The sequence below is a fragment of the Erpetoichthys calabaricus genome, chromosome 16, assembly GCF_900747795.2.
Source record: "Erpetoichthys calabaricus chromosome 16, fErpCal1.3, whole genome shotgun sequence".
Taxonomy (NCBI): domain Eukaryota; kingdom Metazoa; phylum Chordata; class Cladistia; order Polypteriformes; family Polypteridae; genus Erpetoichthys; species Erpetoichthys calabaricus.
Genome location: NC_041409.2, coordinates 34,060,895 through 34,076,763, shown reverse-complemented (window position 1 = coordinate 34,076,763; position 15,869 = coordinate 34,060,895). Strand labels below are relative to the sequence as shown.

General features: G+C 42.4%; 1 protein-coding gene across 1 annotated transcript in view; it reads right to left on the bottom strand.

Moving 5' to 3' along the window:
• The window catches only part of ryr3 (ryanodine receptor 3), a 535,616-nt gene that overhangs the window by 315,554 nt on the left and 204,193 nt on the right, over positions 1-15,869 (bottom strand). Inside the window, exons 16-17 of the mRNA XM_051920096.1 lie at positions 13,806-13,901; positions 21-139 (exon numbers count right to left, since the gene is read on the bottom strand). Of these exons, the coding sequence (XP_051776056.1) occupies positions 21-139; positions 13,806-13,901 (215 nt within the window). The remainder of the gene's footprint in view (positions 1-20; positions 140-13,805; positions 13,902-15,869) is intronic.

The window sequence follows — 15,869 nt, the reverse complement described above, 5'->3', positions numbered from 1 at the left end:
CACATATGCCTTATACAAACCTTGTGGTTCCGGCCATGTTTATCCAAGAGAGAGATGATGGACTTGATATGTCCTTTTTGGATAATGTTGAGAGCTTCTGGGCTTTCAATGAGAATACAGTACAAAACTTCAAGAATACCTGAAAAACACAGATGACAGTTTGTCAAAAATGGGATTCCATGAATAGCAATAACATTCTCAAACAAAAATGATGCTGTTAGTTGTTGCAGTGGGAAACTCACAAGCACCATATGTTTATACGGGGAACATCAATTCTAAAGGTCAAGTTAGAATGTTTGAATTCTTTCAACACGCTTACCCACAGAATACATTGCAGAGCAGACACTTGAAGTTCCAAACATATACTGTAACATCCACATTACTAACCGAGAATGCTAAACCGGATGGACGCAGGGACATCCGGCAATGGGCCGTGGCCGCAAAAGACGTACTGCGCAGGCGCCCCACAAATCTCCCCCACCCCCCGCAAGCAACGGGAACCGGATGGAATGCAACGTAAAATAAGAAATGAGGCATCGCGCACACAAAAAAGGAGTCAGACCACAGAAAAAAGGAGTCAGACGCCGTTGCACATTAAATGGGACACAAAAAGAGGAGGATTCAACAAGCCCCTAGTACACAAAAAAGAAGAAGCCGCGAGCACCACACAAAGCCCATTGGACAGGAAACGGGACAGACTACGGCCATAGCACACGAAACGTACACAAAAACGACGATTCAGACCCTCGACCACAGTAACATAAATAACAAATGACACACAAAGCCCCATTTCTAAATGAACCATCCGTATTAAACATACATCATCTCAACACGTTCACACTATGCAGCATAGGTGGATCTCATTACAATAAGGCACTATTAACCGTTCCACCGCAGAAAAGGCTCCATATTAACAGTGAGTGCGATCCTCCTTATTACTTATCCATATTTATCACGCTCAAGAACAAACAAGTCATAAATTCACGATCACGGGTACAAAACGATACGGCTCGGATAACGGGACCAAACACAATTCACACTATGCAGCATAGGTGGATCTCATTACAATGAGGCACTATTAACCGTTCAACCGCAGAAAAGGCTCCATATTAACAGTGAGTGCGATCCTCCTTATTACTTATCCATATTTCTAACGCTGAAGAACAAACAATTCATGAATTCACGATCACGGGTACAAAACGATATGGCTCGAGTAACGGGACCAAACACACGAACCCGCATGAAAAAAAACAATACACGTCGGCTCCAACGCGCTTCTGAAACTCTGGAAGAAAAAATGTCTCGGCTCCAAAAACGCAAAGCTCAAATAAACACAGTTACAGAAAACGACAATTCAGACCCACAACCACAGTAACATAAATAACAAATTACACACAAAACCCCATTTCTAAATGAACCGTCCGTATTAAACATACGTCATCTCAACACGTTCACACTATGCAGCATAGGTAGATCTCATTACAATGAGGCACTATTAATCGTTCAACCACAGAAAAGGCTCCATATTAACAGTGAGTGCGATCCTCCTTATTACTTATCCATATTTCTCACGCTCAAGAACAAACAAGTCATGAATTCACGATCACGGGTACAAAACGATACCGCTCAGATAACGGGACCAAACACAATTCACACTATGCAGCATAGGTGGATCTCATTACAATGAGGCACTATTAACCGTTCAACCACAGAAAAGGCTCCATATTAACAGTGAGTGCGATCCTCCTTATTACTTATCCATATTTCTAGAAGAAAAAATGTCTCGGCTCCAAAAACGCAAAGCTCAACTAACACAGTTACAGAAACGAACCCAAATGGACAGACACACTGAACGTAGACGCATGCAGGGCGCGTCTCACAGTGCTGCATCGAAACTGGCACGGCTTCAAAACAAAACACCTCCCGTCTCAGACATACAGAAATGGCAGCGAGGGGACAAAATAAATAAACGCAGACGTCTACACCGCGCATCTCAAATGCCGGAAAACAAGCAGGCAAGGCTCCAAAAAGAGAAAGCTCAACTGACCGACATACAAAACCGGGCAAGGCTCAATACAAACAATGCACGGCGTAAACTACAACGGGCTTCTCACACAGCACAGGCAAATCGATTACAGCTCCAAAAACAACACGTCCCAAATACTGGACATACAACGACGCGCCTCTCAAACGGCACAAGCAAAACATACACGTCACGGACATCAGCGACAGACACCTGCTAAATGCTTGCGTTAGCTGACAATGCGTTCAATAATGAGTCCACTATTCAGGAAAATTCATTGGGATTAATGAATGTCATTTGCAATCATTGTCATTCACTTAACTTCCCTGAAGAAACAACTAGCAATATAAGTAATGAATTTACACGTTGTTCTCAAATGGGTCAAATTAGACTGCCTCCTTTACATTCATATCCTGAATATCTACAGAACCTTCTAACTAACGATGTACCTGAAAGTGAAATCTTTATGAACTGCATTAGATCCTACAAATCGGTATCCACTATGAACATTAACAGTGGCACTGCACGTGACATCCGTCTTGCTGAACTGTTAATTATTGATGAATGTACAATGGCATCCACTCACTTACTCAACATCATTCATAAACTTCTACAAACGTTTATGAATAATAATATTCCCTTTGGAGGAAAGGTACTTTTATTAGGAGGAGATTTTAAACAGTGCTTAGCTATTGTTCCACATTCCATTCGCTCATTCCATTGCTTTCAAAAGATACAGTTAGTACAAAACATGCGATGTCCACATCCAGATCATAACAATTGGTTATTACAACTGGGAGATGGTACACTCACCAATACAGATAGACTTCACCCAGATATTATTACAATTCCTCAAGCCTTTATCTGCGACGACTTAGTTACAGACAGATTTGGAACAGCAAGCTCATTAGACCAAATGCCCCTTTTAACACAACGCACTATATTATGTCCAAAAAATATTAATATGGAAAACATAAATACCCAAGTCATTGCATTACTTCCTGGAGAGACACAACTCTTTCTAAGCTCTGACAAAGTTGACTCTGATCACGACAATAACCATCTTCATTGACCTTACAAGTTCTGACCTGGAATTACCTTTTACACTTAAACGGCTTGTGCAAAGACATTTTCCAATAAACCTTTACACTGTGCCACACACTTTATTGTTTGCTTTCTATTTGCATCATCTACACCTTCACACTATTCTATATCTCATTCATACATTACGCTCTTTGTCATTCCCAACACCAGGGGTTGGCGAGCGAAGCGAGCAGGGGGCAGAGCCCCCTAGTCAGGTTAATAACAAACTGAAGAATCTTGATCTCTACACCAAGTTGCTCATTCATATCAAAGGTAAAATGTATAGCATCTGCATTTTCAACATGCACTAAATGAACACAGTCATTTTAATTTAGACATGATTTGAAGGATGTTGTGAATTGTAGACTTTCATCAAAATTTCTTCCTAGTATCAGACATTTATCTCATTTTTGTGACTATTCTCCACATTTTACAGCAAGAAAATTTCAAATATTTATGAAAATGTATTTTGGCAAGATGAAAATAATTATTGCTTATTGTGATTATACTGTGATGCTATTTAATTTTTCTTATGGGTGTCACCATTTTGTGTATAAATGCATGAGTCCACAGGTTGATAGGTGACAGCCCCTGTAAGTCATGCCAAATGATATCATTGAGACGAAGGTTTACATGCAGCAAGTTTGACGAATAAAGCTTTCCCTGAGAGAGGGTCAAGGTAATGACAAGTGGGCCAGCCTTCCAAAATAAAATGGTTTCATCTTTCTTGGGTGATTCCCAGGTGACCAGTAGGATATAATCCCTTTATTATATCCAAAGTCTCCTACAAGTGATTATAGATCCTCTGCTGATCCTTTGATCCTCCAGCAGAATGCACTCAGGAGCTCATATTTACTGTAAGTGAAGTTAAAAAGAATTAATTTACTAGCAATGGAGATGGAATTCTAAACCTGGACATGCTCCACTGATATTATTGTCTAGGAAAACCACAGGAGGGTAGAGCATATGCACTGTTGGCAGGGGAGTCCAGCATTTACCTTGTGCAAAGTCTTTTAAGAAATACTGAGTCATCCGTCACATTCATTTAACCATCCCAACTACTATTTTGATTTATTTACTGAAATTATCATAATTACTACTGTAAGGTCCATAAAATAGTGTCTATTCTCAGCAATATATCCCATATACAGTATTGTTTGTGCCTGACCATGGAAAAAAGAGATGACTACTAGCTGCAGCCAGTAAGAAGGAAAAGAAAATGACTTCTAATTGCAGGGACCATCATATCAAAACTGATGGTGGCAGTGTAAAGAAGAAGTGTCCCTGGTAATAATTTTGGTCTCGCCCGTTTCGAAAGATGGACGTCTGAGACGGAACTCCATTAGCAGCGGTGTTATTTTTCCATTATTTTTATCATCCTGAGGTATCCTGAATTTACTCAACCCGAGGGGCTTCAATTACACTATATTCAACCATACATAAGCATGAGTGGCAGAAAAAAGACTCGTAAAGAAACAGAAAAGACAGCTAAAGCTTCATCCAAGCCTAAACAGGCCTCAAGTTCAAGCTCAAGATATGGCCTGTCAGAGACTGACCTGGAACAGATAGACAAAAGCACACATCTCCTGGGACCTGACGCTGCTACACTGTCTCCAGCCGAGAGTGAAAGTGGGAGCGAATGTGCAAGTGAGTCAGGCCAGGGGTACTCGCTGATTCCAGAAGGTTCATTGAAATTAAAAATAGCCTTACCTTCCGCTCTGCCAACTACCCCTCACAAGCCAGCAACACCGACTCCAACGGGGCATGCTATTTCACCCGTAGAGCACAGAGAAGATTAAAACGATCTGTCCATGCTGAAGGTAACGATTGCCACAATGCCCAACGCTCTCGGTGAGACATAAAAGAACTCAAGAATAATATAAAAAAGGATATAAATGATATAAGAAAAGATATAAAGGACATACACAAGACAAACGAGAAGCTGCTTCAGGATATTAAAGACCAGGAAAAACGTTTAAGTAATTGTTTTGAGGCAACCATTAAAGGTATGTTAGAAAAACTTGAGGAAAAAATTCAGGAAAATGTGTCTAACTGAAACTAATAGATCTATAATAATAAAAGGCAAAGCCCTCACTGACTGACTGACTCACTCACTCACCCACTGACTGACTCACTCATCACTAATTCTCCAACTTCCCGTGTAGGTGGAAGGCTGAAATTTGGCAGGCTCATTCCTTACAGCTTACTTACAAAAGTTAGGCAGGTTTCATTTCGAAATTCAAAGCGTAATGGTCATAACTGGAACATATTTTTTGTCCATACACTGTAATGGAGGAGGCGGAGTCACGTATCGCGTCATCACGCCTCCTACGTAATCACGTGAACTAAAAACAAGGAAGACATTTACAGCACGAGTCACATGCGGGAACGAAGGTAAATGACGTTAATTTTTGACTGTCTTTTAATACTGTGTAAGCATACATATTAACACATGTGCAATTAAACGTGTGGATTTACGGGGTGATTTCTCAGGCTTAAAAGCTCACCTTTTATCAAACGCGGGAACAAAGGTAACTGACGTTGTTCACTGTCTTTTAATACTGTGTAACCATACATATTAACACATGTCCAATTAAACGTGTGCATTTACGGGGTGATTTCTCAGGCTTAAAAGCTCGCCTTTTACTCAAAACGTAAATGCAAAACTATTTTCAATCAGTTTATTGAAACGCTCCCGTTAAGGATTGCAATAACATATTCGCGAGATAAAAGAACGAAGTAGGGGGAAATGGAGGAACAGCCGCAAACAGCGAAGAGCAAAAAATTAATTAAACAATTGAGAACGGAGCGAGTTAAGCATACAAGCATGTTCATAAGGGAAACAAAGCACGGTGTAAAACGTAGGTTTAAATTAAGTTTATAGAAACGCTCCCGCTGCGGATTGCAATAACATATTCGCGAGATAAAAGTTTAATGAGAAGACACGAGGTATAAACGAACCACACGCCATGGCGCAACGTTAGGGGCAACAGTTTCAACCATTCTATGATCTGCTTCTCGCAACTGAAAGACGGCACATGGCGGATGTTAGCCGACTTGCTGACCGCAACGTTAGGGGCTTCAACTATGGCGCTGACGCCACATCTCAGTGCCAACACTTTGCAGACTCTACTTAAAAGACACGCCCTCCTCACTGGACAGTTAAAAACACCAATCAAACTAACGATGACATCAAGTATTACCCAATCAAAAGTAGGAAAGGAGGCATCTTCATAAAATGCGTGTGGGATGATTTGCATGAGACGCTGCTTTAAAAAAAAAAATGATAAAAAAAATACGGGATAAATCCCGTCCAGTATTGATTCAAAACGGGACGCGCAATTTCATTCTCAAACGCGGCACGATTCCGTATTTTAAAGGACGGGTGCCAACCCTACAGTGCCAGGTAACCACCCATACAATCAGATTGTGATTCAGACTAGGAATGCAATGAATGTAATTACCCCGATCTACATACAAGTCGAAAGTCTTGCAACATTCAAAGATGATGGTTTGGGATAAGTACACCATACAACATAAAAGAGCTTATGAAGCCTTGAACCGAAAAAAGCAAGATCTCAGAGATCGTAAAAAAAAAAATAGGAGGTAATGTCGTTTTACTCGCTGTAGATTTTAGTCAAACATTACCACTTATTCCACGAGGGAGACCAGCAGATGAACTCAACGCGTGTTTAAAATCCATGCTTCTCCCACGCTCGGTTATATGTCGCGTGTTCTCGGGTAGGTGCACCAAAAAATGTATACATTTAAGCATGTAATGGGCAAACAAAAAATGAGGTATACCCGAAGGCACTGCAGTAGTACTTAATGTAACTTTACTTCTTAAATGTTAATGTTTTACTGTTTAATAATTTATACGCTTCTTATATGTTGTTCAAATTCTTTTATCAAAATACCACTGACAGCGCAATGCACGATAACATGGAGTGAATACACCATACGCATCCGCCCACGGCTGCCCTGCTGTGCGCAGATAGGAGTTGATTCTACAATAAAATAAAATAAAGATAAAAAGAGTAAAACAATCATCACCCATAAAGCGTGTGTGTGTGTATATATGTGTATATATATATGTTGATATGTGGATGTGTATATGTATATGTATATATATATATATATATATATATATATATATATATATATATTGTGAAGGACAGCCGGGTCCCATGCCCGGCAGGGACGCCCCTGCTGCATCTATTCCGGGGGAGCCACCATGGGCAGCTCAGTACCTCCCCCGGGACGCTTGGTGGCAGCCTCCCTGGTGGACGATGATTCCCCAACCTGGCGCAAGGCTCCATGGGACATGGAGTCCTCCAGAGCCTGGTTGGGGGCTTGGATGGCCGCCAGGGGGAGCTGCATGGACTTACCAGCCCGGCTGGTCAATTCCTCAGCCCCACCCGGAAATGCAATTAGGCCCAGGTGACCAAGCACCTGGACTACATCCGGGTGGGGTATAAAAAGGCCAGCCACCACCACTCGAGAGCCAGAGTCGGGAGGAAGAGGACTAAGCCTGAGGAGGAGTGGTGGTGCTGAGGTGGAGAGAAGTGTGAGTTGTTGTGTTAAAGTGCTTTTGGGACTGTGTTGGGCCTGTGGGACACGGGGAAGGCGTGCCCCACGGCTGAAGATAAAATAAAAGTGCATTTGTTTAAGTACATGCCTCTGCGTGAGTCTGTGCCGGGTCGGGCGCTATATAGCGCCTTTTACAACTGGCGTAGTCGGCAGGATACCGGTCCGTCCATTTGGACCGGAACCTGCAAATAAATTTTGTGCAGAGACCCAGCATAGCAACCTTTGACAGCGCGAGGCACGTCCTCGACTGAGTTGCACGGAGAGCGCGCTCCCGTTGCAGCTACAAGCAGGCACGGCCCAGAGAGGACAGCACAGCGCAACCAAAGCGCGCACACGCGGCAGGAGCCGGCAGCTGTAAGCAAGCACGCGCAGCACAGCGTGAGAAGCGCGAAGCGCGCATACGCAGCAGCGGCCGCAAGCCGGCACGCGCAGCACAGAGGGAGCAACTGAGAGCTCCTAAAAGACACCGCGGGATGGGAAAGAAGAAAGCCGGGCGGTCACAGAAGACAGCCGCCAGACACTGCCATGCCCTCCAGCAGACCGGGTTGCAGCCGGAGGTAGGTGACGGGCCCAAAGGGGAAGGGCTGCGGGAAGGGTTTTCCGCATTCGCGTCAGCCTGCCTCCTAGGTGGCGAGCCACACAGCACCCGGTGCTGGCCGGACGAGATCTGTCCATGGAGGGATGGTGGAGTCCGCTCAGCGGAGACCGAGGCAGAGCCGTGTCTTCCCTTCGCCCTGCTGGATCGACTGGCGGAGGAGAGCCCGGACGAGCTTCCCAGCGTGGTGTCACCGCTCAAGGAGTCCGACCTCCTTTCGGAAACAGGTGAAGGGGGGGAGGGCGTGTATCAGTTGCCCGCCGAAGAAAGGTTGCAGGCGGGGCTGACAGATCTTCTCCCTGAGCCTCCGAAATGCCCGAACGGGCCTGCGGAGATGCCGCAGGGCCTTGATGGCTCGCGGTCGGCGGAAGGGGACAAGGGGAGCCCTAGTCCACCGCCGACCGATACTATTAACTTTTCCTGGGCTACAGGGGAGGTGCAATCAGTTGTCCTCGCCCTGCAGTCCTTATTCAATGTTTTTAAGGTCCTGCAGGAGTCAAAGGAGGGGCTTGAGAAGAAGCTCGGCGGCCCGTGCGGAGCCCTGGTTGAATGGCTTCGGACAGGTGGGTCGTCACCCTCCAGCCTGCAGGACGCAGCGACTCAGGTAGGTGAAGCCTGGGTCGAACAGGAAGGAGGGCGGTGTGCAGCGGCGGCAGTGGTGATTAGTACTGCTTGCCAAGCCACTCCGTCCTCAACACAAGACGTTGCCGTGATGACAGACAGCGGGGCAGAAGAGCGTGCGGGGAGGCAGCTGGTGAATATCAGCTGCCAAACAACTCCGCCCCGATTGCCCGCGCCTGTCTTACGGCCGTCTAAAGGGGTGCAGACGGCACGGGGTCTCCCTTCTTCCCATAAGGGGACTCAGACCGTCAGTGCACCCCAAAGAAAGAGGAGGACCCGGACAAAGAGGTTGGGGACTCCTAACAAGGTGCAGCATGAGCCCGTTGGGTTAACGCAGCGGGAGGGCTATGCTGCAGAGGGGCGGAAGTGTCACAAGCCCTCCTCAGGGCGGGCTATGGGGCAGGCGTTTCCTGCCTGCTTCCACGCCCGCAAGGGTCGAACTGGAGGGGGTCGGGCGTGCTATAACTGCGGCTGCGGTGGCCACGTCTGGAGGTGTTGTCCAGTGAAGACGTCCGAATGGCAGGGACGTCGGGGCAGCACCCCCAGACCTGTTGCTTATATTTTCACAGGCCGCAGGAGAGAAGCCAAGAATGCAGACTCCCTATCCTGGAGAGGACCGGCCCTCGCGGGGCAGGCCGATGAGCCCCAGAAGCCTCATCTGAGGGAGGGGCCATGTGAAGGACAGCCGGGTCCCATGCCCGGCAGGGACGCCCCTGCTGCATCTATTCCGGGGGAGCCACCATGGGCAGCTCAGTACCTCCCCCGGGACGCTTGGTGGCAGCCTCCCTGGTGGACGATGATTCCCCAACCTGGCGCAAGGCTCCATGGGACATGGAGTCCTCCAGAGCCTGGTTGGGGGCTTGGATGGCCGCCAGGGGGAGCTGCATGGACTTACCAGCCCGGCTGGTCAATTCCTCAGCCCCACCCGGAAATGCAATTAGGCCCAGGTGACCAAGCACCTGGACTACATCCGGGTGGGGTATAAAAAGGCCAGCCACCACCACTCGAGAGCCAGAGTCGGGAGGAAGAGGACTAAGCCTGAGGAGGAGTGGTGGTGCTGAGGTGGAGAGAAGTGTGAGTTGTTGTGTTAAAGTGCTTTTGGGACTGTGTTGGGCCTGTGGGACACGGGGAAGGCGTGCCCCACGGCTGAAGATAAAATAAAAGTGCATTTGTTTAAGTACGTGCCTCTGCGTGAGTCTGTGCCGGGTCGGGCGCTATATAGCGCCTTTTACAATATATATATATATGTAGATATGTATATATATGTGTATATGTATATGTATATATATGTTTATATGTGTGTGTGTGTATTTTATATATATAAAACACAGCAACACTCATAACAATGACAACACAATTACATTCACAATCATGTTACGTTATTTTTAAAATGTTTCCTTTTTTTTTCATAACCTCTTTAACACACTACTTCTCCGCTGCGAAGCGCGGGTATTTTGCTAGTATAAAAATAAAATAGAAACATCTTTGTGAAATAAAAACTAAACTAAAATTAAAAATTTACGATGAAGGAAAACTAAAACTAAACTGAATTTCCCAGTAAGGTCAGAAAAAATACAGAAATAAAAACTAATATAAAAAGGCAAAACTATAGTAACCTTGGTACAGAGTTTATATCCAAGCAAATCGATTTTTTTAGAGACAAATACATCCTCAGGGGTCTCTGCAGGAATACTCTGGGAAACTCTAAAGGCTTTCTTAAGACGACAGATTACTTCAAATCATATCAGCGCTAATCAGTGAAATTACCAGAATAGATCAAGAACATGCCAGGTGTCCAAATGAGGCACTTCATAGGAAAAGACAGGCTTTGCATTCAGAGCTCAACCTCTTGACAACAAAACAAACAGAACAACTAATTTTTAAATCACGACATAATTACTATGAACATGGAGAGAAGGCTAATAAGATCTTAGCTCAACAAAACCACAAGCAGGAAGTTCACAATGCAATACCAGTAATTACCAACACAGACAGAGACAAAATCATTGACCATAAAAATATAATAAATACATTTAAAGACTAATATAAGTCCTTATATTCTACTCAGTTTAAAGAAGACAAGCCATAACCTAATGCGTTCTTGGATGCATTACAGATACCACAACTAGATACTCTCAATGCAGAGGAACTGGATAAACCTCTGGCACTTTCAGATTTACTAGATGTTATGGGAAAGCAGCAGTCCCTGATGGCTACCCTGCCGAGTTTAATAAAAAAATTTCAATTAAGTTAGCTCCCCGTTTATTAGCAACATTTACAGAAGCTAGAAACAATACAATTCTACCTCAAACATTTCACCAAGCATTAATTATCATCTTTCCTAAGCAAAATAAGGACTTATTACAATGTGCATCATATAGACCAGTCTCACATCTGAATAATGATGTTAAGATACTCTCCAAAGTCCTAACTAGAAAGATTGAGAAAGTGCTTCCTTCAGTAATATCACAAGAACAAACTGGATTTATTAAAGGCAGATACTCAGCTTCTATTCTTCGACGCCTGTTTAATGTAATATATTCAACCACAATTTCTAAGACCTCGGAGACATTATTATCGTTGGATGCAGAAAAAGAATTTCATATGGTTGAATGGGACAACCTTTTCACTACAAAGGAGAAATTTGGGTTTGGCCCCAACATATGTGCATGGATCAAACTACTGCATACCAGTCCAGAAGCTTCAATTTGTATTAACAACATTATTTCAGACTACTTCAAACTAGAACGTGGTACTAGACAAGGATGCCCCCTGTCACCATTGCTTTTTGCAATCACCATTGAGCCACTGACAGTTCACTTTCGATATGCTTATGAAATAAAGGGGACTATCACAGAAGGACTTGAACAGAAAATATTACTAAATGCAGATGATATGGTACTATACTGTATAGTATATCAGATGCACAAAATACTGTGCCTCCAGTCATAATAGTACTAGCAAAAAATTCCAAAAACTTTTCTGGACTCAACATTAATTTGAATAAAAATGTGCTCTTTCCTGTGAACTCTCTAGCAAAGAATATTAGATAGGACACCTTCCCTTTTATCATCGCAGATCAGTTTAAATATCTAGGGGTAAACATCACAAGTAAACATAAAACTCTTTATCAACAAAATTTTTCTTTCTGCATAGAAAAACTTAAGCAAGACTTGCATAGATGGTCTACCCTTCATCTATCTAAAACTGTTAAGATGAATACCCTTCCTAAGCTTCTTTTTATATTTTAAAGTAATCCAATATACATTAATAAATCATTTTTTAAGAATTTAGATTCAATCATAACCTCATTTATTTGAAATTCAAAACATCCACACATCACACACAAATACATAAGGCAGAAGACGGCATGGCTTTACCGAACTTTCAATTTTATTACTGGACAGCAAATATACAAGCTATAAAAACTTGGACATTGACACAAATAGATGAACATATACATCTTGGTCCACAATACAATTAAAATGCTGCAGTACTTCTTTACATTCCTTGCTTTATACCCCAGTAAATACAAGTTATCACCAATACACTAACAACCCAACTGTGCTTCATTCACTCAGAATATAGAACCAATGTAGGAAGTACTTCAAGAGAGAGAAGCTTTGATCTGTGGCATCTCTGCACGATAACTACCTTTTCCCACCCTCTCAAACGTACGCAGTTTTTAATGTTTGGAAAACATACAGGATTAAATCACTTAGAGATATTTACATAGATACCCATACGTAGATTTGCATCCTACGAACAATTACACTCCAAATTTAACTTTCCATCAACACAATACTTTCACTATCTTCAAATTATAAACTTTGCTAAACAAAATCTGCCCGATTTTCCTTACCTCCCACCTACATCTCTTCCAGAAAAGGATCTCTCTTTCAATATTTCAGAAAAGGAGTGGAAGGCAGCAATGCACAGAATTCACTTGAGCTCTATATGTGCAAAGCATACAATTTTTAAACTTAAAATGTTTTATCGAACACATCTGTCTCCTTTAAAATTGTCCAAAATGTTTGCAGGGCAAGATCCAATCTGTGAACGTTGCAATCAAGTTCCAGCCTCATGGGGCCATATGATTTGGGCATGCACCAAATTAACATTATTCTGGACCAAAATCTTTAAATGCCTTTTCAGACAGCCTTGGTGTCACAATCTCTTCTAATACATTAACAGCTGTGTTTGGTGTACTCCCAGATGGACTTAAAGTGGAGAAGGACAAACAAACTATAATTGCCTTTACTTCACTATTGGCACATAGACTTATCTTGCTCAACTGACAGAATCCTAACTCACCTCTATTATGTCAGTAGGTAAGTGATGTTATATACTATTAGAAATTGAAAAAAGTCACATTTTCACTTAGAGGATCTGTGCAAAACTTTTTATAAAACCTGGCAGGATCTAATAAGTAACATTTTAGGAAAAGCATTTAAATTGGGGAAAAAGATTTTTTCTTCACCTTTTCTCCCTACTCTTAAAGTTTTACTCTGACTGTTGGCCTCGCTCTCTTTCTCATGGGTGGGGGATGATTTGAACTAAGATTTGTCAAGTTTGATTTGCTTGTTTGGAATGTGTGTTTTTTAGACAAGTGTTTCAACCCTTCATTGTTTAGAACAATGTAAGAATCAAAGTCCTGTGATATGGTATTTTTTCATTTTGTCATTTTTGCCCAACAAGTGCTATTATAACCCTGTGATATGCTGTTTTATGTATTGCAGAGTATATATTGCAGAAGGAAAGGTTATTATAAATTCAGCTAGAAAGTGTATAAAAAACAAATAATAAAATAAGACAGATTCACAATTATTCTATCAATGTTGAAATTTGTAATACAGAAGGCCTCTCCTAAGTTGAAAGTAGATTGTTATTTACCTGATGAAGATTCCAGCCTGTCTAGTTTACTAACTAGCCAGTCAAGATTATTGGAGAATTGCGTGCAATTATTTCTGTTTCCACGGATGAGGGAAGCTGCAAAGGAAAAAAAATAAAGTTACAGTGTAGTCTACATGAAGATAAGCCTGTGCTGAGATGCCCATGATGGGTAAGGAGCTGAACTGTAAAGCACATGGTCCCAGCATCATTCTTTTTTTTAGTGGTGTTTGGCATGAAATATATTTAGTACACAACAAAGTTATTTTAATTTTAGCCCTAGGGGGCTACATGTTTCCATCACGTTCAATGTTAGCATTTAGATTGGCTACTGTCTTAATTTGGCATGCTGTTATTTCCTACTTCCTCCTTTTTTGGGCATTCTACTTATAACAAACTGCATTTTTAACATTTTGTATAAATATAACAGTCATAAATCACTTTTCTTGCTTTTGAAGATTTAACTCTTATTGTTTTTTTATTTTATGGATATTTAAACTGTTTCTTAGGAATAAGCACACTGGTGCCTATGACCCTGAAGAAGTATCTGTCTTTTAAAATTTAGTATCACTTTCAGATTGTGAAACTGGTTGGAGTAAAAACATGTAGTCACAGAGTTCCTCTATTAGAGCTCATAAATAATAAATAACACATCTACAGTCATATGAAAAAGTTTAGGAACCCCTCTTAATTCTTTGGATTTTTGTTTAACATTGGCTGAGCTTTCAAAGTAGCAACTTCCTTTTAATATTTGACATGCCTTATGGAAACAGTAGTATTTTAGCAGAGACATTAAGTTAATTGGATTAACAGAAAATATGCAATATGCATCATAACAAAATTAGACAGGTGCATAAATCTGGGCACCCCAACAGAGATATTACATCAATATTTAGTTAAGCCTCCTTTTGCAAATATAACAGCCTCTAGATGCCTCCTATAGCCTTTGATGAGTGTCTGGATCCTGGATGGAGGTTATTTTTGACCATTTTTCCATACAAAATCTCTCCAGGTCAGGTAAATTTGATGGCTGCGGGCATGGACAGCCTGCTTCGCATCATCCCATAGATTTTCGATGATATTCAAGTCAGGGTAGGGAATCCATTCCCGGGCTCCCGGACATTCCCACATTCCTGGGAATGAAACTGCTGTAATTCCTGGGAAAACGGGAACGGCCAAGCTCGCATATATAGCGTGTAAAAGTGTAAAAATCGATCAAGAAATAACAGAGTTATAGTTGAAAATAATTAAGGTGGCGCCATTGCTGCAGCTTGCACTTCATCAGACAACAGCTTTGAACAGCAACTTGAAATTGCAATGCGTCAGTCTGTTGCATCCGCATTATCTGTGCCAAGAAACTTGCCATCACAGAATGATGACAAGAAACTGGATGCATCAGTAAAAGCTGAAATGGCAGTGTTTCAGAGCAACGGCAAGCGTGGGCGTTGTTTAGAACAAGTGTATCAGTATCTGATGATTGTGCTGCCTACTTCAGTGGAGGCAGAGCATGCTTTCTCAGCGGCTGGCATACTTCTGCACGCTGGACACGTTGTGCTTTCTACGCTCTTATTACCGCAACTAAAGATACATGTACTTATATGACAGCATGAACTGCTTGTAGATAAGGTTAGACTTTTATTTGTGTCAACATATTGCAGTAGTTTTATTAAAAATAAGTGTTGGTCATTCTAAAACCATTCACATGTGAGATGCCCGTGCACTGTGTCATCCCCAGGAGCCCGGGATTCCTGGGAATGAAATGCGGGATTCCCAAATTCCTGGGAATGGATAAACCCGTCCGAGAATGGATTCCCTAAGTCAGGGGACTGTGACGGCCATTCCAGAACATTGTACTTCTCCCTCTGAATGCCTTTGTAGATTTCAAACTGTGTTTAGTGTCATTGTCTTGTTGGAATATCCAACTCCTGCATAACTTCAACTTTGTGACTGACTGAACATTATCCTGAAGAATTTGTTGATACAGGGTTGAATTCATCTGATCCTCGACTTTAACAAGGGCCCCAGTTCCTAGACTAGCCACACAGCATGATGGAACCTCCACCAAAT